The sequence below is a fragment of the Agrilus planipennis genome, unplaced genomic scaffold (assembly GCF_000699045.2).
Source record: "Agrilus planipennis isolate EAB-ADULT unplaced genomic scaffold, Apla_2.0 scaffold252, whole genome shotgun sequence".
In the NCBI taxonomy this organism is placed as follows: domain Eukaryota; kingdom Metazoa; phylum Arthropoda; class Insecta; order Coleoptera; family Buprestidae; genus Agrilus; species Agrilus planipennis.
Genome location: NW_020442420.1, coordinates 155379 through 182173, shown reverse-complemented (window position 1 = coordinate 182173; position 26795 = coordinate 155379). Strand labels below are relative to the sequence as shown.

Here is a 26795-nt window from a genome sequence, read left to right as displayed (position 1 = left end):
TGTCGGAGCTGCCTGCGACGCGCTGATGAGATCCAAAAAGATCGAAATCGCGATCCGCGTCAGGCAGTTTCGACAGAATACAGACCACTTCGAATTATTTTATTGTCTTGAAATTTTTAATGAGAAATTTGGCACTGTTTTTCGATACAAGTTGACCAATATCAACCGGAATTGATGAGGTATCTACACGTACGCAGCTTTCTAATCGTGCATCACTTAGTCTTGATCGGTGGTCATTTTTGATTAATTTCATGGTTGAAAATAATTGTTCGCAAACATACGTACTTTCGAACAGAGACATCATTTGCTTTGCATTCTTCGTCAAAAACGGAAATTTCTCTGGGCTCACATACTATTTATAATTTTTTTTTATGTTTACTGAGAAAAATACATTTTTTAAATCGTTATTATACTGCATGTCAATCACTTCCTTTTGAAAGTCCTCGAGAACTGTACCCACATCGATATTAAATGGCGAAGAAAACATTTTCGATTCAAAGTCGATAAAATAAATTCAATTTTAGAAATGCTTGGCGGGCCGCATAAACATGTTTATCAGGCCGCAAGCGGCCCGCGGGCCGCGTGTTGCTCATCCCTGTTTTAGAGAGAGACGAAAAATATTTTTTACTCTTTTTAAGTACCCTGTACTATTTTTTTGACCTCTTTTGTTGATATCTCTGATTGTCGTCATTCACATTCTAAATTTAAAAAAATAATAAGTACATTTCGTCATTATGCCGTGAGGTCTTAAGATATTGCCAAAGATTTATGTGCTTTTCAGCACTGTTGGTATTCTACTTCATAAAACAAAAGAAATATTTTCGTGAAAATTTAAGTTCCTCATAAAATCAGCACATTCTGAGAGGAAATAAACATTTCAAAAATGCCGTATATCAAGTCGTGTATGAAATAATACGTTTTTGTTGGCTCAACAATAGTTTTTATTTCAGCAATAACATTATGATGTCGGTAAAATATGCATTTTATTAGCTGTCATTGTAGTTTCCTATTTTTTTAGACTAACTTTATTTAAAGTTAATGGAAAAGATTGTATGAATAGAGGGCGCCAACTTATTATTATTAAATAATCTAATTCGTATTTTTCTTCCTGTGCAATATATTGCACATGGAAATTAAACTAGCTTAAGTCCGAATTGAAAAGGAGTTGCGCATCATGTAGTGACAGAAAGGTAGACCTTGTAGAAAGGTTATTAAAACCACCTCAATATGTGTAATTTTTGCTAAAAATTTTGAATGGTTTTCAATTGAAGTCGCAGTAATATTACTATAAATGTTTCTCCTACTTGTTCTAATAAAATTCGTCTTATACTTTTATAGATATTTTTTTAAGATTAGAAGAGAGACGTGAGAGTAATTTTAACTTCCTTGGTAAATTGTATTCTCCACAATCACAACAAGATGAAGTTATGATTATCCTACATGACGAGTTTTATGCTGACATAAGTAGTAGTACTCCATAAACTTAATTTGATATAAACTTAAAAGAAATATTTATTTTTTGTAAAATGATGCTCACATAATCTTAAATATGGTTGCGATTTAGGTAATTTTGGTTGTCTTATTACTTTAGCTTACAATTTCTTCTATTTTTTATNAGATTAGAAGAGAGACGTGAGAGTAATTTTAACTTCCTTGGTAAATTGTATTCTCCACAATCACAACAAGATGAAGTTATGATTATCCTACATGACGAGTTTTATGCTGACATAAGTAGTAGTACTCCATAAACTTAATTTGATATAAACTTAAAAGATATATTTATTTTTTGTAAAATGATGCTCACATAATCTTAAATATGGTTGCGATTTAGGTAATTTTGGTTGTCTTATTACTTTAGCTTACAATTTATTCTATTTTTTATTATTTGGAAGAAATGGTATCCACTTTCTTTACATTCCGGCTCTGCACGCTTTGTCATTTTTGTTATATTTTATAAAACTCGGAAATTTAATTAGTCTGTCTCTTTTGCACTTATGAGATTTATATTAAGCTATCCTGTTATTAAGATAAACCTGAGGATCATAAAAATGGCGACACGTAGCGGATGAAAAATTTTTCTCTATTATCACCTTCGTTTGTTTCATACTGTAGATTGGGTCAAACAGCATTGTAATCGGTAAAAGCTTTTTATGCCCGAGACGAAAGGTTTCATTGATTTTACTTCTACTGAATAAAATCTACTTTGGATAGAGAAGGTTAGAAAGGTTGGTAGGACACCTTCTCATGCATGATGGTCTAGTCAGATACGTACTAGAGTCAGAAATAGAAGTTAAGTGGAGGACTTAGAATAAACTACCACTATACACCTGATATTGGTAAATTTCTAAGTTTCTTTTTGTCCGCAATTTTCAGTAAAGTGGAGAAAAATAGATCTCACTTCGTTTGTTAGGGTTCTCCCAATGGATAAAAACAGGTTAAATTCGTAGATCATAAAATTTCCTACAGAAATATTTGAGACAGCATACTGTATGCATGCAAAGTTAACAGTTTAAACTATAGGGGTTGGAATTTTTCACATTTATGTATTCAAATATTTGTTTACCTATAATTCGATTCACATTATCTGATATTTACATATTTGTAATAATTGAAATATTTGAATATTCAAATATTTAAAAACATCGTACCTATTGTAGAGCGCATTGTTAGCGGGTCGCATATGTTGCTATATTTTCTTATCTATAGTTAAATATTTTAGCTTTTAAAAATTATAAAATGTTTTTGTGGGGACTTCGACGAAGTCAACCTTAGTGCATCAACCCCAAGTATGCATAATAAGCAAGCACGCATGTGAGTCACCGACGTTCTACCTTGCATTTAAATAGGTATTTGAGTATCCAGATATTTGCAGATCAAAATATTTCAAATAGATTGTTTTAATATTTAAATATCTGATTAAGTAAATGCAAATAGAATTGCTGATTGTTTTGTGTCTAGTTCTGATTCTATTTCAATTTTTTGATGCCTTGCGCCTTCACCAATTTTAATGTTTTAAGAATTTATGACTCTAAAGTGGGTAGGCTTGTAACATTTGATTTATGATGATTAATGATAGGATTTTCTGAAATTAATAAAAGAACGAAGTTCAATAATGCGATTAATACTTTCAATATCGAAGGATGTTCTCGCTAAATCTGAAAATTTAAATAAACATAAATTAGGAAGAAAGCTCCGTTATACCATTGAGGTCGGGTCTACCTGTATAACAGCTGACAAATGAATACCGTAGGGTCATTAGCGTTTGTTCAAAATTATGACAATCAGGTGTCATGCACGTTTATTGTATATGATAACAGTCTCTATTTTTTATAGAAGTCAATAAGAAATAGGCGAGATAGGTTAGTAGGACACCTTCTCAGACATGAAGGTCTAGTCAGAGACATATTAGGATGGGTAGAGGTAGATCTATATTAGGTTACTGTTCGCAAATAGCTAAGGATATGTGTTGTTCTAGTTTTATGGAAAATCCTGTTCGAACCTTGCACCCTCTCTCAGTTGGTGTTATTCGAAACTTCCGGCATCACCTAATTAAACAAAATTGACCCTTTCCTACATCTTGTCCACTTACACATTTTACGCCTATTACCTTAGTCACGATCATCTCCTGCATATACTTTCCTGGTATTCCATCAAATAACACTAAACTTGAATCCTCCTACTCATTTTACTTCAACCTTTCATAAACCCTTAGAAAAGCCAGAACCAGACAGAACGCGCTATCAGTTACCTCTCACACACATTCATTCGTAGCTTTCAACTCTTGCTATTATTCTCTATTTCTCTACATCCCTTTTGGACATACATTTTTCTCTATCATACTGCTGTACATAGTAAGTAAAGACTGAACACCATACGCCTCTGATTTTGACGTGACAACGTCTTATAATTTGATGGAGCCGGATGCACGCACGAGAAAACATGACTCATGCGGCGTTACCTTGCTCTGAGGCGTTCCATTTAAGTCTTGAAGTGCAAGCGAGAGCGCGGAACGAGCGACAAAGAGGCACAATCGGCCTCCGCGTTCGGCAGCGTTCGACATCTGTCTCTCTCCTACTTGAGAGAGCGATGCGTCCATGTGGACAGCTCCTATACAATAATACATTTCCATTTAGCTCCTTCTCTATATCCATACAAAATATCTATCAAACAAATAAAATTAAAATTTTCTTTTGAAAAATGAAACCATTCCATCAGTATTCTCTTATGACGTTGTCACGTTCAACTATCGTCTGTAAACCGACTTTACAGACAACCGATTTTTTTTATTGTGTCGTGGTGCAAAACTACGCATACCGTCAAACAACCAAAATGAACAATGCCGAAAAAGAATTTGCTTTAAATTATCTCAAACTATACGATTAGGTCGTCAGTAACCTTCAGGATTGTTTCGATTGCATGTACCATTTTCGTTCTATTTCCGTGTACATTAATTACTTTTTCATGCATGTCAAATTAAGTAGGTATTTACATTTAAAGCGTAATGACTGCAGCCGTAAGGTGAGTTAGGATATATATATATTAGGTAACTGATGGCTGTGCATTTTGGCACCGTACAAAAATCTAATTTATCCGCTACATTTCTATTGAAATGTTGGCCCGTTGACATGCAAAATGCATCAAGGATGGTCTCAGAAGGAATCGTGATTACGTAGTCGCATCGGCTGTAAAGTGACACGACAGGGCGTAACCGACGCCGACGTCGCCATCGCCGCTAACTCAGTTTCTGACGTCAAAGATGGTCCGCTTTTGAAATCAGTAATGACGCAACATTTCATCCGGTAAATGGTGTTCTGACCCCATTTAGGTGTAAACAATCACGTGAATACATCAAGTCCCGGTTATCGGATACTCCATCGACATCATCTCCCTGACATTTCGGTTGGATTTCAAAAACATCCATGAAATTTGCCAAACGAATCGATAAATAATGAATTAGAGGGTGTCTGAAACGAAATACCGATAGGTATACTTTTTTTTGTGTATCCTTTCATTATTCTTTTGCCGTTATTCCATTATCTATGTAATGTAATACAAAATGGCGTTGTTGTGAAGAAAAATTATGCAGGAACGATTGGGGAAGGACGATTTTATTTAACAAAGTAGTAAGAAATGAGTGTTATCCTCTATAGGATGGAAAACCGGGGATGAAAAAGATATAACCAGAATGGAGAATATTTGTAAAAATTACGTAAAACGGATGTTAAAATTGGAAAAAAGTACGCTGGACTGTGTGTATTAATAAGAGAAACTAGAAGAATAGAAATCAGATATGAGAAAAAATTGAAGCGCTTACAGGAGAGAGACATAAGAAGAAAGATATGGAGNCACCGTACAAAAATCTAATTTATCCGCTACATTTCTATTGAAATGTTGGCCCGTTGACATGCAAAATGCATCAAGGATGGTCTCAGAAGGAATCGTGATTACGTAGTCGCATCGGCTGTAAAGTGACACGACAGGGCGTAACCGACGCCGACGTCGCCATCGCCGCTAACTCAGTTTCTGACGTCAAAGATGGTCCGCTTTTGAAATCAGTAATGACGCAACATTTCATCCGGTAAATGGTGTTCTGACCCCATTTAGGTGTAAACAATCACGTGAATACATCAAGTCCCGGTTATCGGATACTCCATCGACATCATCTCCCTGACATTTCGGTTGGATTTCAAAAACATCCATGAAATTTGCCAAACGAATCGATAAATAATGAATTAGAGGGTGCCTGGAGCGAAATGCCGATAGGTATACTTATTTTTTTTTTATATCCATTCGTTATTCTTTTGCCATTATTCCATTATCGACGCAATATTATAAAATGAGGATAGTATGAAGAAAAAGTTTGCAGAAACGATCGGGAAAGACGATTTTATCTAACAAAGTAGTAAGAAGCGAGTGTTATTTTCTATGGGTTGGAAAACCGCGGATGGAATATAACCAGAATGGAGAATATTTGTAAAAATTACGTAAAACGGATGTTAAAATTGGAAAAAAGTACGCTGGACTGTGTATTAATAAGAGAAACTAGAAGAATAGAAATCAGATATGAGAAAAAATTGAAGCGCTTACAGGAGAGAGACATAAGAAGAAAGATATGGAGAAAAAAATAATCGGTTTTGAAATGAGAAATAGATGATGAGGAAAGAAAAAAGGCGTTGGAGGAAATGATGATAATTAAAGAGCAATTAATAGAATGGAAAAATGTTGAAAGGAATAAAGGTAATTTAATAATGAAAAGTTGTTATGAGGTGATAAGATAAAGAAGACTTAAAAAGAATACAAGGATCCAAATATCGGAAGGGATGAAACGCTGCCTGTGGGAAGACCTGTCATGGAGATATAAAACCAAAGTATTTGAAATCCATTGGAAATAAGGATATGACGGTTCATCATCATCATCAACATCATATGGTCGTCAGTCGTAGGACTGGTTGGACACGCACCTCCACTCCGTATAATGGTTACAGGAAGATTTAGAATACAATACACAATACGCTATATGGTTGATACCATCTCATCATCATCATCATCATTATCATCATAGGGTCATCGTCAGTTCTAAGACTGGTTGGACACGTACCTCCACTCTTTCCTATCCTGAGCTAAACATTAATCTGACCTAGGTACCTCTACCCCTCCTAACTCCTGTTTCTGCCTCTAATATCTCTCTGACTAGACTTTCATGCCTGAGAAGGTGTCCTACCAACCTATCTCGCCTATTTTTTATTAACTTCCATACAGTCCTCTGTTCTCCTATTCTTTCTAATACCTCTTCATTTCTAACCTTTTCTACCCACGTTATCCTCATCATCCGCCTATAACACCACATTTCGAAGGCTTCTAACCTTTTCTTTTCTGCCGCGTCCACTGTCCATGTTTCGTACCCGTACAACGCCGCGCTCCAAACATACACATTTAACAGCCCTTTTCGAATTTCTAAATTAACCGTTCGCGAGCATAGAAGTGACTTCTTTTTATTAAAGGCGACACGACCCTGCGCTATCCTCTGCTTTATATCCCTACTACTCCTTCCGTCCTGACTTATTTGACTTCCTAGATATCTAAAATCAGTCACTTCTTCTAATTTTTCGTACCCTATTACTATTACTGACAAAACAATGGGCTTATCTGTTAGTTATTTTCCTGAATATGACGAGTACGAATGAAATTAACATTTGAAAGTGAAATTTCTTAAATAAGGGAAGGAATAAAGGTAATTTAATATCGAAAAGGTGTTATGATACAAGGATCCAAATATCGGAAGGGAAGAAAGGGTGACAGTGGGGAGACTGGCACGGAGATATAAGACCAAAGTATTTGATGATGGGAAATAAGGATATGACGTTTACATGAAGATTTAGAATACAATACACAATACGCTATAGGGTTGATACAATCTCAGTCTGGTAAAATATTTTTACTGAGGAAACAATGAGCCTGTTCACACTGACGTTATGACGCCGGTTTCGGTTCTATCTGGTATGTATATATTTCACACAATGTTTTATCCAAACGAGATTTGACTTGTCGCCATACCATAGGCAGTGTAAACCCGTTCTTAATTGCGCATCACATCACCGGTCAGTTGTATTCTTGAATATGATGAGTACGAATGAAATCAACATTTGAAGGTGATGTTTCTTAAATATGGGAAGGAATAAAGATAATTTAATATCGAAAAGGTGTTATGAAACGATAAGATAATGAAGACTTAAGAAGAATACAAGGATCCAAATATCGGAAGGGATGAAAGGGTGACAGTGGGAAGACAGAAGTAAGAATATGGCAGTTACAGGAACACTTAAAATACAATGCACAATACGCTATAGGGTTGATAGTCTCTCGGTAAAATTACTTAAAAGCAGCTCATTATTTAAATTCAAATGTTTGCTTTCAATATTTCCCAATTGTAAATATGGAATGCAACCACATACTTCTTTTCTTATTGCTTCGCTTTTAGACTTTTTTCTAATCTTCGTCCAAATAGTAGCTAGTTTTTTTGTGAAAAATTTGAGGGACATTTCGCCCCGACTGACGAAAAAAGATTGAAGTACCATCAACTCCTCAAGGGTAATGTGAACATGAGGAGATTTATATTAGACCAAGAGCGAGCCGAAAGCGGCTCCATAGTGTGAATGAATCCTTAGCAATTTGGACAGTGTCATAATGAACTCTTTTGATGGTTTTCAATTTACCGCACATATAAGCACAAGTACCTTCCAATTTATGCTACATTTCACCAGAAATGCTAGCTGAAAGAATAATTTTGCGCAAAAAAATCAGGAAAATCCAAGCTTGAGTCGTATAACTTATCACAAAAAGTGCATACTTTTCATTGATTGTGAGTGCATCGGTGTGGTTGAAGAACTAACTCATTGTACGTATTTTTCGAGGGAAATTCAGCTTTAATCTAATGACTTTTCCAAATAACAAGTTTTGAAACACAAGGTGACTTGCGATCCTAGACGGTGTAATTTTCTGAAATTTCTGTTAGTTTCGAATTAATATTGTGGAAAATTATTTGAATTATAAACTGTTTACCTCGAAGTAAGTAAAGGAGTGAAGCAGAAAATTAGAGAAATGGCAAGCAGCGATAAAGCGGTTTCCCTTCGTCAGCACAGATGCCTTTTCACTAGCTTATTTCCTTGTTTCCACATGAAATGGAGTTCTATTGTCAAGAATATTGAAGCAACGTTGACAAATGAAATTTTTGATCCAACGAATGAACACACTGATCAAGTTTAAAAGGAGTTCCGTGCAAATAATAAATAAAAGATAGATCTTATTTTATACGTTTAAAACAGCCCAGAAATATATTTTTCTGTAACATTCAAACTATTATTTGTTAAATAAAAGTAAATGATTCACATAAATGACTTTTTACAATTAATAAATGTCATTTACTCGAGATAAAATTTTTAATTCCATAATACTGAAGGTCTAGTCAGAGACATATTAGAGGCAGAAACAGGAGTTATGAGGGGTAGAGGTAGACCTAGATTAGATTACTGTTCGCAAATACTTAAGGATGTGGGCTGTTCTACTTTTAGGGAAATGCGAAGTTTAGCTCAGGATAGGAAAGAGTGGAGGTACGTGTTCAACCAGTATTAGGACTGACGACCTTATGATGATGTTTATAAATACTGACTGATTCTCTATAAAGCATCAGTTTAAGAATAATGGCGGCTCTTGTCTTCCAGAGGAAGTGAGTCCTCAGAGTATCAGGGAGTGTGACGAATAACAGATATGATTGATTTGAAGCGCTTCCCCTTCACAGCAAATATGTTGCATAATATAACATAATCAACGAATATGTACAAAAAGCATGCAGGTGCAGTAGTCTGGTAGATCGGTCACGATCTCTTCCCTAGTCGGGAAGGAGTGGAGAACGCTAGCCCTGCAAATTTGCCGCTGACTTGGATATTTATTAAGTAATATATTAAAGCCGTTAAGCTATTTAAAACATTAGAATGCGCTCTAACTAGGTGCTATAATTTTAAATGCTTTTTTAGACGAAATTTATTGATTCATTCTAAAATAAAAAGTAGTTATAACAAAAATTATTTTTTTGTGGGAAAATTAACTTTCAATATATATGTTGGAATTTTTCACATTTATGTATTCAAATATTTGTTTACCTATAATTCGATTCACATTATCTGATATTTACATATTTGTAATAATTGAAATATNCATCCACTTCATTTATATATAAATTATTTTAACTTGTACAGAAACAGAATTGGTGAGATTTTTAGAAAAATAATGTTTTGGACTAGTAGAACTAGAAGCCAATTAATTTGTTCTGTCATTATATTGAGTGGATTTTTTGACACATTTTATTGAGATGCAATAAAAGAAATGTTTGATTGCAACTTTTGCTGTCACCAGATATAAATATTTGCTTTTAAAAATCCTAAATGTCTACCCTTGTCAGTACTTTTAATGAAGATTATAACAGAAACTGTAACAAAAGTATAAGAATAAAGGCTTTCACGGCCGGAATCCATAGTAGAATGAAGATTTGGGCTATAGGGCCGTGGTCTAAGTGAATTGTTCCGTCCAGACGTTTCGTCACCAGCACTACCACTGAGGATGTTAGCCGCAGTAGCTGACAAAACGTCTGGATAGAATAGTTCACTTAGGCCACGGCCCTATAGCCCGAATCTTTATTCTACTATGTAACAAAAGTAGTTTAAAGAATTAAAACCCTTTTTTAAATGTCTCCCTTTGTCATTTCTAAACAAGACTGTCTGAGAATTTGAAAAAAATTAGCCGGTAGGTTTCAATTGAAACAATTTTGTAGATATACTTAACAGTTTTTGAGTAATTTTAGTAAATTTTTATGAAATTCCATTGCGGTATTGTATGTGAGTTCGATAGAATCTTGAATTATTGTGTTCAAGGAAGTTCTAGAATATTATGATTTAGAGTATCTAACATTAGATATTTGGTATTTATTCTGTCTTAAAACTAAAAAAGGGGCAAATTTATTATTTTNTTAAAACTAGAAAAGGGACAAATTTATTATTTTTGATGTAATTTAATTCAATTATTTGTAATTTAGTAGTACCACTGCTAGTAAGTTGTAAATATGTATGTAACCACCTGCATTTTATGATTGAATATTCAAGTTCTTATCTTGCGAACAACTACTGCATTTTCAGTAACAAAATCCGAGACACTTGTACGTGTTAAAACGTGTCTCCAAGTATTAGTTAAATTATATAGATTCCGTGATTTCATTTATCGCATCCATAAACTTCTCCGACAGTCGCGATCTTACCTCGTCTTTAGGGGCTTCGTTAAGAGAGCTAAAACTACCCCGACTGCCTTGTCTCGTTAGCGTAGATTCTCCTCTTTGTCTCAGGGGACTAGTTCTTGCCGCCGCCTTCGTGAGACGGTCGTTCTCGACGCACTGAGATAACGGAATGCCAAAAACTAAACCTCCAGAACTGGTACTACCCTCTGAAACAAATGAAATTCAAAATACCGTGTAACGCATTGAACATGAGGATTAGAGATAGGAGCAATTATTAGCTTAACTGGAAGCCAATAAGTTTTACAGCGTCATCACCAATAAAGGATAGAATGCACAACGGTCCGCTGCGCGATGAGAGACTGCGCATCAAAAGTATCAGTTGCCACAAAATGGAAAGAATCTAAAATCAGATGCGCACCGCCTTTCTGCGCAGCGGATTACCGAGCTCAACTTAATGATGTTCTTGCGGCTCGCGCTGTACTTACAAGACATTTATTATCTACTTTTGTCTCTAGTTTTCTTGATATTCACAGTTTACGACACCATCTCTGAAGTTAGCTCCGCGAAACAACAAACTTTCGCAGCGTTGCCAACTTTGTTTTTCGATCATCCTAACCTAACCTTAGGGTTATAATAATGTTACGGCTGGAAAAGACAAAAAGAACGAGACGAGTTTCGCCATGGTCATGTCGTTTCTTTTGTTTTATAGTCAATATGGCGTTACCTGCTCTATTTTAGTGTTTCCATATCCTCTAAGTGCTTTGACCATTTAGGTTATGTTGGCAGTATTGCAATATTTGAAACCAACTTAAAGGAGGCTGTCGTAAAATGCTATTTTATTACAAAATCAATTTAAGTAAAACATGCAGCGTTGATTTAAAAAAGAATTTTGTATGTTCGCTTATACTTTTTTTAATAGTACACCCAGTCTGTTCTATATAAATTTTATTACATGAGAATTCATCAAAGTAAAAAGAGGATGTGGTTATGCTTGGAGGTTCCCCATCAATTGCGAGGGAGGTCAATGACAAACAAAGGAAATTTCATTTACGTAAACTAAGAATAAAAATAGGTTTTAAATTTTCACAGCATATTCAACTGGTAGCAGAATTAATATTCTGGCTAATGAGCAGTGGTTCATTATGAATTCTGGCTGTGAAAATCTTTATTCTTATAAATATTGTAACTACATATGTAAATAGCGACATTATTGAGTTTCATACGCTGGTGGTTTAATTTCGACGAATTAATTTCATACTGTGCTTTATCCTATGTTCTTATGCGAAACAGAGCTGTATTGTACAATTTATATTATATTCACACAATAAAATTTCTTAATTAAAATAGTTGGATCGTGCCATGTGGACCCCTACATTGATGTATATCCCTACATGTTTCGCTAAATTAATTGTGAACCTGTTTCATTTGTTTTTTTTGTGTCCATTAGTTATTAATTAGGTTAATGCAGTGGAAAATTGAGAATACCTCGTACAGAGAAGGTGTTTCGCCAATCCGACTAGGAAATTATTTTTAATGAGTAAATTGTACTAGCAAAAATATATTGAGGTGCAATTTAAGTATCAAGCACTTTATAAAGTAATACTTCTTTTCTAAAATTTGTTCTGAAAGATCTAACTGCATTGTTATGGTAACGCAATTTGACCGAAGGTTACCAAATTTTGTAAGACAAGAGATATTGACTTGAAAATCACACATATTGATGGTATGCATGAAGATGAGTGCCATAACAGTAGAATACGCAATTTTACTAGTGCTTAAAAAGAGAAGATATTTTCAACTTCTCCCTCATTAGTGTTACAGACGAATGATAAGGAAACCGTGGATAGATAAAAGTTTAGAAATGAGTAGGTATCGAAAAGAGAAAGGAGAGCAGAGAAAAAAAAATTGGGTGTTTCATTCCCACCAGCCAGTAATGCTGGTGGGCGAGCAGTCCTTCCGGACTATGCCTGAAGTTAAGGCGGAAGGCCCTCTTCTGTCTCCATTCAGGAATCGTGGGAATGGGTGGGTGGTGGTTCGGCCGAGAAATATGAGACGATCGAAATGAAGACAGAACAGAATGAAAGATTATCTGTGGAATATTCCTGCCCAAGCATTTGCCTAAGCGATCTAAGGAAACCACAGGAAAACAAACTAAGGCAGACGGATCCGGAATCGAGCCGGCGTCCTCCCAAATGCTAAGCAAAGGTTTAAACATCTAGGTCTTACCGCTCGGTAGAGCAGAGAGCGTAATGGAGTCATTATGAAAAAGGCGAGTAAATTGGTAGGACACTTTCTCAGGCATGAAGGTCTAGTTAGAGACAGATTAGAAGCAGAAACATGGGTTAAGAGGAGTATAGAGGTGGACCTGTTCACGAATAGTTAAGGATGTGAGATGCTCTACTGTTAGGGATAGAAAAGAGTGGAGGTGCGTGACCGTCTTAGGACTAACAAGCCTATTATAATGATGATGGTACAATAAATAGTGCAACTCACTCAAGGGGAAAGTGACTCAGACGTAAAATAAATCAATGGTAATGTTAAGGGGGTGATGGTGAATGATGAGAATACCGTAGATAGAGAATGCTAGACATGAAGAGGTATTAGAAAGAATAGAAGAACAGAGGACTCTATCGATGTTAATAAAAAATAGGCGGGATAGGTTGGTAGGACATCTTTTCGGGCATGACGGTCTAGTTAGGGACATATTAGGGGCAGGAACAGGAGTTAAGAGGGGTAGAGGTAGACCTAAGTTAGATTACTGTTCGCAAATAGTTAACGATGTGGGTTGTTCTAGTTTTAGGGAAATGCGAAGATAAGCTCAGGATTGGAAGGAATGGTGGTGCGTGTTCAACCAGTCTTAGGACTGACGATATTATGATGATGAATGTTAATCAATTGAAAATTAGACCTAGATCTCGTTTTAGGACGTCGTAAAATAGCGTTAATAAATCGTCGCGTGATTTCTGCAAGGTTTCAAATATACTTTTTAAAATTGTTCAGAGGAGCAAGTTTTATGGTAAATGTTATTGCAAGTTACATATCACTTGGAATTATTACTTCATTAATTGAGCTAAAAAAAACATCGTTCTATTAAAATGTTAACTGAAAATGTTTGTACAATTATGACATTACAAATTTNTTCACAAAAACCGGAACGTCATGCAATAGTCACTGAACACAGAATAAACAATAATCACGATTTCAAATGGGACGTTAAAATTTTAGAAAAAGAACATAACGAGAAAAAAAGATTAATTTCAGAAATGATACATATTAAGAAAAACAAAAATTATATTAATGCATAAACTGTCACTGATAATTTGATAATGTGTATTTACCATTGCTTGCGTGAGACAACCAGCGCTTTACAAACCTTGCCTCTTGACATATCGATATGTTGACTGTAAACACTACCAAAAACTGACTGTGATAAATTTATTTATTGTTACTATTTATTAAATATGACAAAGTCTGATAATACGAAAACCTTTGTTAAGACCAATTGTGATACTAGTCGACATTAGATGTAAGCAATGATAGAAATTTGAGCTTGAAAATGACTGAAATAGACAGTCGAAACGTCGCTTTGCTTTTACAATAAAGAAATTTCAAATATAAAATACATCGTTGGTTAATTGGCAAGATTAGAGTCATTTTTCACAATTTAAAATAAATTTATTTTTGTTATATTTCTAAGTACCTATAACGTCGAGGTTTGTACTAAAAAGGAATAGACTCGATATTGTTTCATTTTATTCAAATATTTTACCAATTTACCAAAGTTTAGAAATTATGATAAACATAAACAGTAATTACTAACTAAAGCTTTCGTACATTCTCTTGCAGTCGCCAGCATCTAACATTTATATGAAAACTATATGTGCTTAATTTTATCTTCATGTAGGATAGCATGGTTTTTGAATCATACGAATTGAATCTTTGAACCACATGGGATTTTTGTTCACACATATGTTCGAAATATACTAGGTCTTATTTATTGAAAAGACTGGCATATACACTTGATAACACGTTATAATATTACTACACTCTATTAGATATAAATCTTCTGTTGTATTCTTAATTTACCAGTAGGTGTCATGATGCAATATTTTAAAAGATAAGTACCACAACTATTTTTATTTTCATCGAAATCGCTTGTAAAGTTTTTTTTGTGTAAGAATGTACTTAGTATGCCATCTAATTATCAAAAACACCCAGTTAGGTCGCATGGTTCAAAAGAAACTTATTCGCGTGCTTTGGCGATATTCCAACTGTAACACAGCTTTGTAGGTACCACTTATATATGGACATTAAACTTAAAGTTATTTAGGTAATGAAAACTGTCAAAAATTAATGTGAGTGGCTAATAATTGAAATCCATTTACTTTTCATGCTTCCGATGTTTTTGATAATGATTTACTAAATTATTTATTAAATTAATTCCTAAATCAAATCACTTTCGTTTATACTGGATGTAGAAATAAAGTTCATTATTGTAAATATAATGTTATATTTTGATTCAAAATTGTAAATAAGCGGAAATCAAAACCACAGACAACTCGACAAATTTAAGCAAAAATAAGAAACAGAATATTTTATTTGGAATTATGGTGGAAATTTTTCCAATTTTACTTCTGTTTCAAATTACCAATTCGTTTGGCTCATTTATCGTATCAATTCTATTTAGCCCAATAGTCGTTCTGCTCATGTTTAAATACCTTATGAAGCGAATACCCACAAGATGGCGTTACACTTCCTCTATTTGGATCTTTAAGAGCTTCTTCGGTTTGGTCAGTAATTACACGAGACTACCTATGCTGCCATTCGTGAGGGTTATCAAAACATAAATTTATGATTATAAATGACAAAAAGAAAAAAATCAATGAAGAAACGGACACTTGTTACTTTGCAATGCAAGTTCATGACCCTCAAGATTATAAACTACCTCTAGCACCATATTCTACCTACGATTAGACTTTTATTAGACCATACACCATGCTCGCGAACGGTTAATTTAGAGATTCGGAAAAGGTTGTTAAAGGTGTATGCTTGGAGCGCGGTGTTGTACGGGTGTGAAACGTGGACAGTGGAAGCGGCGGAAAAGAAAAGGTTAGAAGCATTCGAAATGTGATGTTACAGGCGAATGATGAGGGTACCGTGGATAGAGAAGGTTAGAAATGAGGAGGTATTAGAAAGAATAAGAGAACAGAGGACTCCATGGAAGTCAATAAGAAATAGGCGAGATAGGTTAGTAAGACACTTTCTCAGGTATGAAGGTCTGCTCAGAGGCATATTGCAGGCAGAAACGGAAGTTAGGAGGGAAGTGGTAGACCTAGATTAGATTACTGTTCGTAAATAGTTAAGGATGTGGGTTGTTCTAGTTTTAGGGAAATGCGAAGATTAGCTCAGGATAGGAAGGATTGGAGGTGCGTGTCCAACCAGTCATAGTACTGACTACCTTATGATGATGAAACCATACTATATCTACGGGTACGACACACTTTGATTATTTTTGAAAGAAAGATGGACGGTTTTGTTTTAAAATTTTATTTTTACCTAAACCTTTTTGTGCTCATACAGACAAGTGCATTGGATTTTTTATGAATGATGAGGATACCGTGGATAGAGAATTTTAGAAATGAAGAGGTATTAGAAAGAATAGGAGAACAGAGGACTCTATGGGTGCCAATAAGAAATAGGTTGGTAGGACACCTTCTCAGGCATGAAGGGCTTGTCAAAGACATTTTAGAGCCAGAAGCAGGAGTTAAGAGGAGTAGAGGTAGACCTAGATTAGATAACATTCTTAAATGGGTAAGGATGTTGGATGTTCTAGTTTTATGGAAATACGAAGATTGGCTCAGGGTAGGAAAGAGTTGAGGTGCGACTGACGACCTTATTATGATGAATGTGAAATTAGATACTTCTACTATATGTAAAATTTCTCTTCACATTGCGTAATTTAAAATTATTAGTAATTTATAAAATTAAAGAAAGAAATCAGCAAGTAAAATACAAAAAATCTGTTTTAAACAACGTGAGAGTTTTAATTCACTTTTTTCAAATGAAGAATAAAACTTAATATTAGTCTAATAATAAATACAATTAGGCTGAATAAAAAAACTGATATTTTAACGTCGTTCGCTCTAAGTTGAATAAATTAACCAGCTCAAATTTTGAAAAGCATAACAGCATTAATAAATCACTGGACAACATTGTGAGTAAAATATGATGAATTGCTGTCCTAATTTCTTTATTTAAAACGCGTGAAGTAAAAGCAAAATACACTTTGTTCGTTTCGTTTGAACACATAAAAGTTACATCAAAAACTTACAGAAAATTAATTGCTGAATTTATGAAAGCCAAAATCTTTTAGATTGCATCTTGCATTCACATATAAGGGTTACGCTATTTTTATTTAATCACAACACAATACATCAGTTATGGAGCCATCTAATTGAAAACGCCTACGACGTGCTGATGGGAGCTATTAAGAAATCGACAAATGTTTTGCAAAGATTAATAAGCTAGTAAAGAAGATACAGTGCCATTAGACCGAAAAACTTCCAAGCCAGGAAATACAAAAAATAAAAGATTTGATTGTGTCATAATGTTCACCTCTCGTTCCTCTATACATATAAAACTAGCCCCCTCAGGGTGGGAAAGATAAACCACTTACTTTTTATAGAGAAATAGTCCTGTACATTTTTTTTGTGCATTCCCTAGATTAGGAGAAGTGGAGGGGGAGAGTTTAGATGTAAAAGTAATCGGCAACGATACCGATGTACTGATTTTGTTAATTAGTTTTAACAATGATTGTCACTAGAGAAAAGCAGTCAGATAGATAAAATTTATAATATACAAGATACAAGCTTTGATACAGGAGATGGAAAATGTAGTTTACCAACAGGGTGTCGATTCTGTTTCCCCAATATACGGGAAGGTAAAGCAATAGCTTTCAAAAAATTGAGATCCGGTGTAAACGAAGAATGATTACTCGTCTTCAACGACCCAAAAGCCCAGATAGAGGTAATCTCTGATGCTGGTAATCATCTTTTCTTATCTTATCGATATACTCATTAAAAAATAACCACTCTACCAGCTAATGTAGCAGTGGCATGGCATGGCATGAAGTTGTGAAGCCGGCCCAATTGAAATGGGTTTGAAAAAGTGTTGGTGATCACCTGCGCCCGTTAACTAACCTCCCTAACTGCTGCTCTAAAACAGTTGCTCTAACTAATTTCTTGTTGGTACACCACATATTGCCAAACCAACTGTAGCTGTAGAAGAAGTGGTTTGCGGGGCTCATACTGTGCTAGATATGGATGCTCTAACATTGAAAACGTAGAAGTGAAGAAGACGAATTACTATTAGGATGAAGAAACTACCAGATGAAGAGTAAGTGGAGGAACATAGAGAGATTCAAATAACACCGTAGGAAGAAGAATTCATGAAGATATCTTCCACGCGAATCGTTGACAAAAACTGACAATGATATACAGAGATGTATTCAGATAGAGAAGTGGCCATATTTTTGTATATTATACATATTAATGCTGGTTATTGTGTATTTCATTGTAAAATATTGCTTTATGGTACTATGGTACGATGTTTCTTTGTGTATTTATGGTACGAAATTTCTTGGGACTTTTAATGTAGTAGGTACAGGACTGCCATGCCAGTCTATTATTGTCGAAGACTTTTCTTCTTTAATGAATATTTCCTAAATATACAAGAATCTTATTTATGTAAAATTCACAAGGTTTTGACATTATGCACTGGAAGGCAAAAATCCATTAAAACTTCCCACCTGTTTATCTCCCATTCTGTATCTGTAGTTTACCAAAACAATATAGAGGACTATTTTTATTGGAAAAATGGCCTTTGATTTTATATAGGATAAAATTTTCTGTATCTCTCATGGTTTTCAAGAGATTCAAAGAAAATAGTAAAAATATACGGTTTTCAATGCTTTACTCATTTCCCCCTCCCTAATAACTCAACGCTCTGGAACCAGACGCAAACTGTTTTTTGATTCTTTTGATTTAAATTTTCATTATCATTTTTACTTTATGCGATACATTTGTTATGGTTAGACATAGAGTAATTTTTGTGTTTTAATTTTAATGTTCTTTTAAATACAACCAACCCTTCAGTGGAAAACAATTCGTTGTTGTTGGAATAGACGTACATTTTTAAGTTATTCTGAATTTAGATGCAATAGATAAAACTTTTCAAATCCGTAACGTATGTCGCGGTGCTGCCAGGTTGGCAAATGGCGTTTGGTCAAGCCCACGGGAATATTTTCTCGGAATTGGAACAACGGCTGTTTAGTATGCTCCACCAAAAAGTTAGATCAACAAAACTCGCGATCAGAGGAAAAAAACACTGACCGCAGGTCTTTGAACTATGTCAAATGTTGTACTGGTATGCAGATTATATAGAGAAATAATTGTATGAATATAACTTTAAAAGATGCGTCTCCACGAATACTAGACAAATAACAAATTTTACTGCCTACAGATGGAATCTTGGTATCATTAATTTATATTTGTAAATTTATACAGTATGAATTTTACCATTACGCATTTGATTTATAGTTTAGATGTTGTGAATTAAATCACTATTCTAAAACGGAATGGAGTCTACTTCTTTTTTTACAATTTTTTTTAATATGAAGAAAAATATATATTATATAATCTCATTTTATTAAAATTTGTTTATTATAAGACAAGATTGCTATGATTCAAATAAGCTACTATGCTAGCTCGACATCTAATGTAGGAATGGGCAAATCAGTTATTTTTCATTAACTGTTACCACCTGTTGTATTCTTTTTAAATAACAGTTATTTTTAACAGGTTTAAAATAACAGTTACATGTTTTGCGATTCTTGTTTTCGTCTCTGCAAGGCGAACCCAATAGAAAACACTGCTGAGAAGTTATCGGCTATTAAATTGGCAATTAACACTTACAAGACAATTTTCATAATATTTACTAATGGCACTGACATTGTTACCAATAAATACTCAATTATATTTCAATATGTCACTACCCAACAGTTTAGTTAATGGTATTATTGTTTTTTATCTATAAGAATAAGTAACAGTTGAAGAAAGGGTATGAATTAGTTTTATTTATAATATTTTTTATCTCTTAAAGGTTAGTTTGTGGTTAGAAAGGTTGATCTGATTAAATTTCAAATGAGAGTAAATTGTTTAACCGTAATCTACGATTTTTAAAAGAAGTATAACCCCACAAATGATATTACTGATGAAATCAAGAATGTACCTGTAGATGGCGCTATTCTGCTCATGACTTGATATGTCAAGTTGCTCTTGCGGTGTAACTTAAGTTTGAAATCGCGATCTATGTTTGATAGTTTCGATAAATTGACTTGAGTAATATTACAATGGGACATTTTTTATATTCCATTGCTAGTTTTTTACTAGAAGGCATCAAAGTTGACGAAACTTTGCCTTCAATTTTAAACGTATAAAACTCGATTTTGACTAATTCAAGCATGCTGAATTCAAATATCACACTTATTTTATTTTAACATTCAATCATAATTTTTTTATTCAAGTGCTATTGCAAACTTTCTTTCAAATACGTATTTAGCATGTTGGGATCTGTAGGAATCGGCTTATCAATCTTCAATGTTGGTCAAAAATCAGTCAATCAGCGAAACAAATATTGACCAATATTGGCACCCTCCGACGGAAAGACTAGCGATGGAATCTGGGATGCCCCCTCTGTTATTCCATCTCGAAGGACATATTTATATTAAAGTGATTTTTGCTTTTGCTTTATTTTTCATTTTCCATTTACTCACATATTGTTAAACGAGTTCTAATGAGAATGTTACGTATGCTATGGACTAAAGACGGATTACCGTTTAGTGTGTGATTTGTGTGTCGCCTTTTTGTAACAATGTAAATTAATTTTAGTTTGGTCATATTTGAGAAATATTTACCCTTTACATCTGTTTGACAAAATACGACGTCAAATACCATTTTATTTTGGTATGAGGTGACACACCACTTCGCTAATGCTGCAGCCTAGTACAATAATAATATTGTAATAAATTGGAATTTCTCCAAGACTGCGCACCTAAGAATAGTTTCATAACAGATTTTATAATGCAAAGAATAATTTTAGTATTTATGATAAATTGTCTCTACAAAAAAAAAAATGAAGCACGCGCATTGTAGTGGCTAAGTCTTATAAATTGTCTTATAAAAATGAGGTGCAGATGGAAAGTAAGTATTGAAATGAATGTATGGTTTTTCAAGGGTGGTATAATGCTAACTTTTATTATGACAAATTAACGACAATTGAAATTTTTAAATGGTTATATTATTCTGGTTATAAGTTATTTTGGAGAAACGAGCATGCCTTGTTTAAATCAATTTAAAAAGTATCGGAGATATTTAGGTATAATCTCAAGAAAAAACGTAATTGTTCTGCTCTTCTAATGGCAGAGACAAAGGTAATGAACAGTATAAACTATGATGGCGATAAAAAGTTATGTAATGTACCTTTTTAAGAAGTTAGAGATATGCCCCTTCCTTTTATTAGGATGCACCGTAGCATAATTCCAAATTCAATCATATTTGTCTGCGGGGTTCATTTCTCCACCCATCATCGAGCGAGAACTAGACAAAAGTGTACAGTACCATTTGCAAAATTATTTAAACTGCCTCGTTAAAATTTAAGAATATGCTTTATTTAAAAGCATATTTAGCCAAAACTAATAACAAGTGAATTAACATAACGTTCTACACACCTATAAAACTTTTGCTTTGTTTTCTATTGTTAATTTATATACATTTTTGTTTTAAGAAATTGCTAAACATTTNAGATATGTCCCTTCCCTTTATTAGGATGCGCCGTAGCATAATTCCAAATTCAATCATATTTGTCTGCGGAGCTCATTTCTCCGCCGATCATCGAGCGAGAGCTAGACAAAAGTGTACCATTTGCAAAATTATTTAAACTGCCTCGTTAAAATTTAAGAATATGCTTTATTTAAAAGCATATTTAGCCAAAAATAATAACAAGTGAATTCTACACACCTATAAAACTTTTTCTGTATTTTCTATTGTTAATTTTTGTTTTAAGAAATTGCTAAACATTTTCGTCTAGTACTGTACAGTTCTAGCCGATCTCTTAAGACCGCCCATAGAAAGCTCTGCTAGTTCAAGCTTGTTTCGACTATTTCTGTCTTGCTCACGCCCAGTGTGTATTCTTTTTATCTTCGCGCAGATTTCTTCAAGGTCACAATTCTAACAAATTGAAATCGACTCTAGACAGCTTAGTTCCTTTTTTGTTTGAAACTTTTATTTTAGTCACTGAAATACTTAAAATTCTATTAAAGACCTCGGTAAATAGATACGAGAGTAAGTGATAAAGGTAGGTAGGAAGGAGCAGCACAAAGTAAAGTAACCTATACTTATGAAAAGTAATACTTCCGAAACTGTATCGAAATAAGATCGAAATCCAGGTCTGTTAGTTTCAATAAATTACTGAGCGTCAAGAACTTAATCAGTTCTTACGTTTTCTGTTTGTCATTTCTGCAGAAAGAAAGAAAGAACCAATTTTGGGTCGTTTTTATCTACAATGGCTTTTGTTTTCATTTTGCTTTCCTCTACTTTATTTTAATGAATATATTATACGAGGGTGGATTGATAAGTTTCCGGCCTGACCAAGAAAAACAAGGTTTTTAAAAATTTTTTTTTTTTATTTCTCAACATAATCTCCTCCAAGGCTGATACATTTCTCATAGCGGTGTTCCAGTCTATTAATGCCATCTCTATAGACTGATTCGTCAAGCTCCTCAAAATAACCATTTACAGCTTCGATTACTTCTTCATTGTCCGCAAATCTCTTACCGCCAAGCCATTTTTTGAGATTAGGGAACAGAAAATAGTCACTCGGGGCTAGGTCTGGAGAGTAAGGAGGGTGCGGCATCAATTCAAACTTTAGATCGTTGATTTTAGCCGTCGCAACGATTGACGTGTGCGCTGGTGCGTTATCGTGATGAAACAAGATTTTTTTCTTCGCCAGATGAGGTCGTTTAATTTTCACCTCGTGGCTCAAACGTTGCAATAAGTCTGCGTAGTATTGACCAGTGATAGTATTACCCTTTGCAAGGTAATCAATGTATATAATACCTCTTGCATCCCAAAAAACAGTAGCCATAACCTTGTTCGCCGAAAAAATTGTTTTTGCCTTCTTTGGAGTTGGTTCCCCTGGTCCAATCCACTGTTTAGACTGTTCTTTGGTTTCAGGAGTGTAGTGGTGGACCCACGTTTCGTCAACGGTTACGAATCGACGCAAAAATTCGCTTGGATTACGCTTATACAATGACAAATTTGCGGTAGAAATGTTTTTTCGAATCAATTTTTGGTCGACTGTTAGCAAACGCGGCACCCATCTTGCACAGAGCTTTTCCATATGCAAATGTTGGTGCAAAATATGTTGCACACGTTCATATGACATCTTACAGGTCTCAGCTATCTCACGCACTTTCAATCTGCGGTCTCCCAGCACTATTTGATGAATTTTTTCGATCATATCTGGAGTTGTGACCTCAACGGGGCGTCCTGAGCGAGGCCCATCAGAGGTGCTCACACGACCCTTTTTAAACTCGGAAACCCACTGCTTAACGGTTGAATATGACGGGGAGGATGTCCCCAGTGTTGAGTCCATCTCTTTTTTAATTTCCTTCGGCGTTAACCCCTTCAAATAAAAGTATTTGATGACAGCACGATTTTCCTGCTTTTCCATTTTTACGAAAACCACAGAGGCGTCTTGTTCAGCGTGCTGTCAAACCTACACTAGCAAGGAGATCGGGCTGAAACTATAGCTACAAGCTATCCAAGGATGGTACTATAGAATGTCACCTCAAGGTAGGCCTAGTGGCGTCATCTCTTGGTTAGGCCGGAAACTTATCAATCCACCCTCGTAGTATTTTTAATATTTTTATACTTTACAAAATACGAACTCAAGCCTTAACAGTACTTTCTGGATCATTAAAGTTCTGGTGTTCCGCTACTTATATTTGCCTATTACAGGTTTACCCTAAAACTCGCTAAATTCAACAAGTGTTCGTTTGCAACATGAAAGAATAATAGAAATGAATAAGTCGTAGGGTGTATTTCGAGGTGATGTATGCGAAAAAAGTTTCAGCTCTAAAGAATCCAAAACTTTAACCGTGGCGGCTACTTCGGAATTCTGTTCTTGGAGTCCTTTCAAATTTATTTCTCTTCGCATTAGCATAAAACATGAGAAAATTCTGTTTAGCAGCTTGATAAATAGATGTGAACGTGAAATTAAGTTTAACTGTGCAGAAAATGTTATTTTCGTGGGTTTTCAGAAAAAAACGTTATCCTGAGTGACTTTCAAAATAGCGACAGGAAAGCTTGGTGACTTTTAAAAAGAAGGGTGACCTGAATATTAATGATCTCCCTGTTTGACGGTGATTGATTTCAAACTGCGGTTACAGCAACAAGGACGAGCTGTTGCAAGATTATTTATCCAAAAAATTGCTTGAAAACGAAGAATGTCTTAACTAACTGCTTTTTGAACTTCGTCATAATTCTTTATGGTAACTATTAAAATTCATAAAAGAATATTAAAGGTGCACTTTTAGAGTATGAGTTTGTACAAGTGCCAAACGTGGAAGGTGTGATTAGAAACTTTTGAGATGTAGTATTATAGATGGGTGATGAAACTACCATAGATGGAATAAGTTGGAAATGAGAAGATACTGAAGAATTTAGGAGATGATGTCAATATGGTAGTCAATAAAAATAGGAGAGATTAGATGCTAGGACATGTCTGGAGCCATGAAAGGTTAGTTGGAGACATATTAGAAAAGAAACAGTTGGGCAATATCAGATGTGGTGTTATAGATGCATGACGAAGATACCGTAGACAGAAAATGTTGGAAATGAGGAGGTATTGAAGAATATAGGGAACAGATGGCGTTGCGAATGTCATTAAGGAACCGGGGAGATTGTACGGTAAGACGACTTCCGACATGAAGGGTTAGTTGAAGACATATTAGGAAACAAAAAGTTAGAAGCGTTTGGGGTTCGGAATTATAGAAGGAATATACTCGACGTATAAGAAGAGAGGGAAGTGTGGAAGTCAATAAGGAATAAAAAATATTGGATGGGGTGACCTTCTGAGTCAAGAATGTTAAATGGAGAGATTAATTATGTTGGTAGAGAAGGTTAGAAATGAGGAGGTAATAGAGGATGTAGGAGGACAGAGGGCAATGGGGAAGGAATTGGAAAGATTAGATGACCTTCTGAAGCATGAAGGGTTTACTGAAGTTATATTGAAAAAAAAAGAGAAACTTCTGGGATATGGCGCTTACAGACGTAGATAGAGAGTGTTAAAAGGGGAAGGAGGAGTTGGAGAATGTAGGGAAAGAGTGGATGATGTGGTTATAAATAAGGAATAGGAGAGATTGTATAGAAGGATTTCCTCTAAGACATGAAGACATATTAGAAAAGAAAAAGTTATGAAAATGAGAAAATAGATAGGAGAAGAGAGGGAAGTGGGGGAACATGTAAGACACTTTCTAATACATACAGGGTTAGTTGGAGATATATGTAAACAAAGAGTAAGAAGTTTTTGAGATGTGATGATACAGACGGAGATGATAATGCCGTGGATAGGGAAGATTATAAATAAAGAGGTATTGGAGAATGTATAACAAAGGATGGTGTAAGTTAATAAGGAATACACAAGATTGGGTGGCAGGACACCGTCTGATTTGAGCCAGTTGGAGACAATTAGAAGCAGAAATAAGAGTATTTAAACAAGAGTATAGAAAGACCTAGATTAGATTGATGCTCGCAAATTGTTAGGGTTATTCTAGTTTAATGGAAAAACGAAGATTGGCTCAGGAGTGGGTGTGTGTGTCGAACAGTGACAAAGTATTTGATATTAATTTCAACTTGATACTTCAACGCGTTTCTGAGAAAAAGGGTCTTGATAAACAGATAGAGGACAACGAGGTGATTCTATAAGGGTTCCTTTGTTTCCTTTTGAAGTACGGAACCCTAAAATTAGACAATAAATTTCAATTGAACACGCATACATAAAAACGCTTCGCATAACATAAACGTGTATTGTCTCACGTTGCGTTGGAAGGAACAGAATATCTGGAATTTTGCCGCATATAAACATTTCGTAATGGCCAATAACGAACCGTATCGCTTGAGCTCTAATTAAATAAAATGTAAACAAAGCTAAACCGCAGAAACTCTGCTTGCTTGCTTACCAGGCAGGCGCAGCCACCTTGCTTTTGGAGGGCAAGTGTGTCAAAAGAAGAAAAAGATCGAGCGGTATCGTTGATGGAAAGCGAGAGAGAGGAAAGGGAAATAGACATGCCAAAAATACGCGTTCACGCATGTATTTAAGTAGCATGCCGCACAAGTGGTGGTAGGTACCGTTACGGAGTATTGCACTATTTTTAGTACCGTCTAGGTTAATTTCGGCAATAAATGAAGCGAATTTAATATTCACGCTTCCATCTAAGGCGAAATCAATTAGATAATCAATCCGAGGAAATATTTTCTGTATACCTGCATATTTTTACGGTTAATATGCCTATTTTGCAAGTTTGTAAACTAGCGGTATAGTATTGTGGCGAAATAACTCTTATTGTTTTTTGTGTGTAAATATTTTTTTTTAATTTTATTTCATTTCAAATATTATTTCAATTCTTTTCAACTTCTTATCTTGTAAATACTTTGGTTTCCTTTCAATCTAAACTCTATTGTTCTTTCAATCACTTTTACCTGGAAATCCAACTTCAACCATACCTGCATGCACTCCCATACTAATATCTGGTTTTACCCTTAATTGCTTTCTCTTGAATTCTGTACTATCTAATTCTGTGTATTCCTAGAAACTAGTGTCTTCACCCTCTCTCTCACTACTTTTCCTTCTAGAACATTCTATCAAAATTACTAACAACCCTATCCTATAAATACTC

General features: G+C 34.7%; 1 protein-coding gene across 3 annotated transcripts in view; it reads right to left on the bottom strand.

The window, feature by feature from the left end:
* LOC108739746 (rho GTPase-activating protein 6) overlaps positions 1 to 26795 on the bottom strand; it is a 196062-nt gene that overhangs the window by 52038 nt on the left and 117229 nt on the right. For all 3 annotated transcript variants that reach the window (XM_025980197.1, XM_025980196.1, XM_025980195.1), the window contains one exon: positions 10805 to 10986. In XM_025980197.1, the coding sequence (XP_025835982.1) occupies positions 10805 to 10986 (182 nt within the window). The remainder of the gene's footprint in view (positions 1 to 10804; positions 10987 to 26795) is intronic.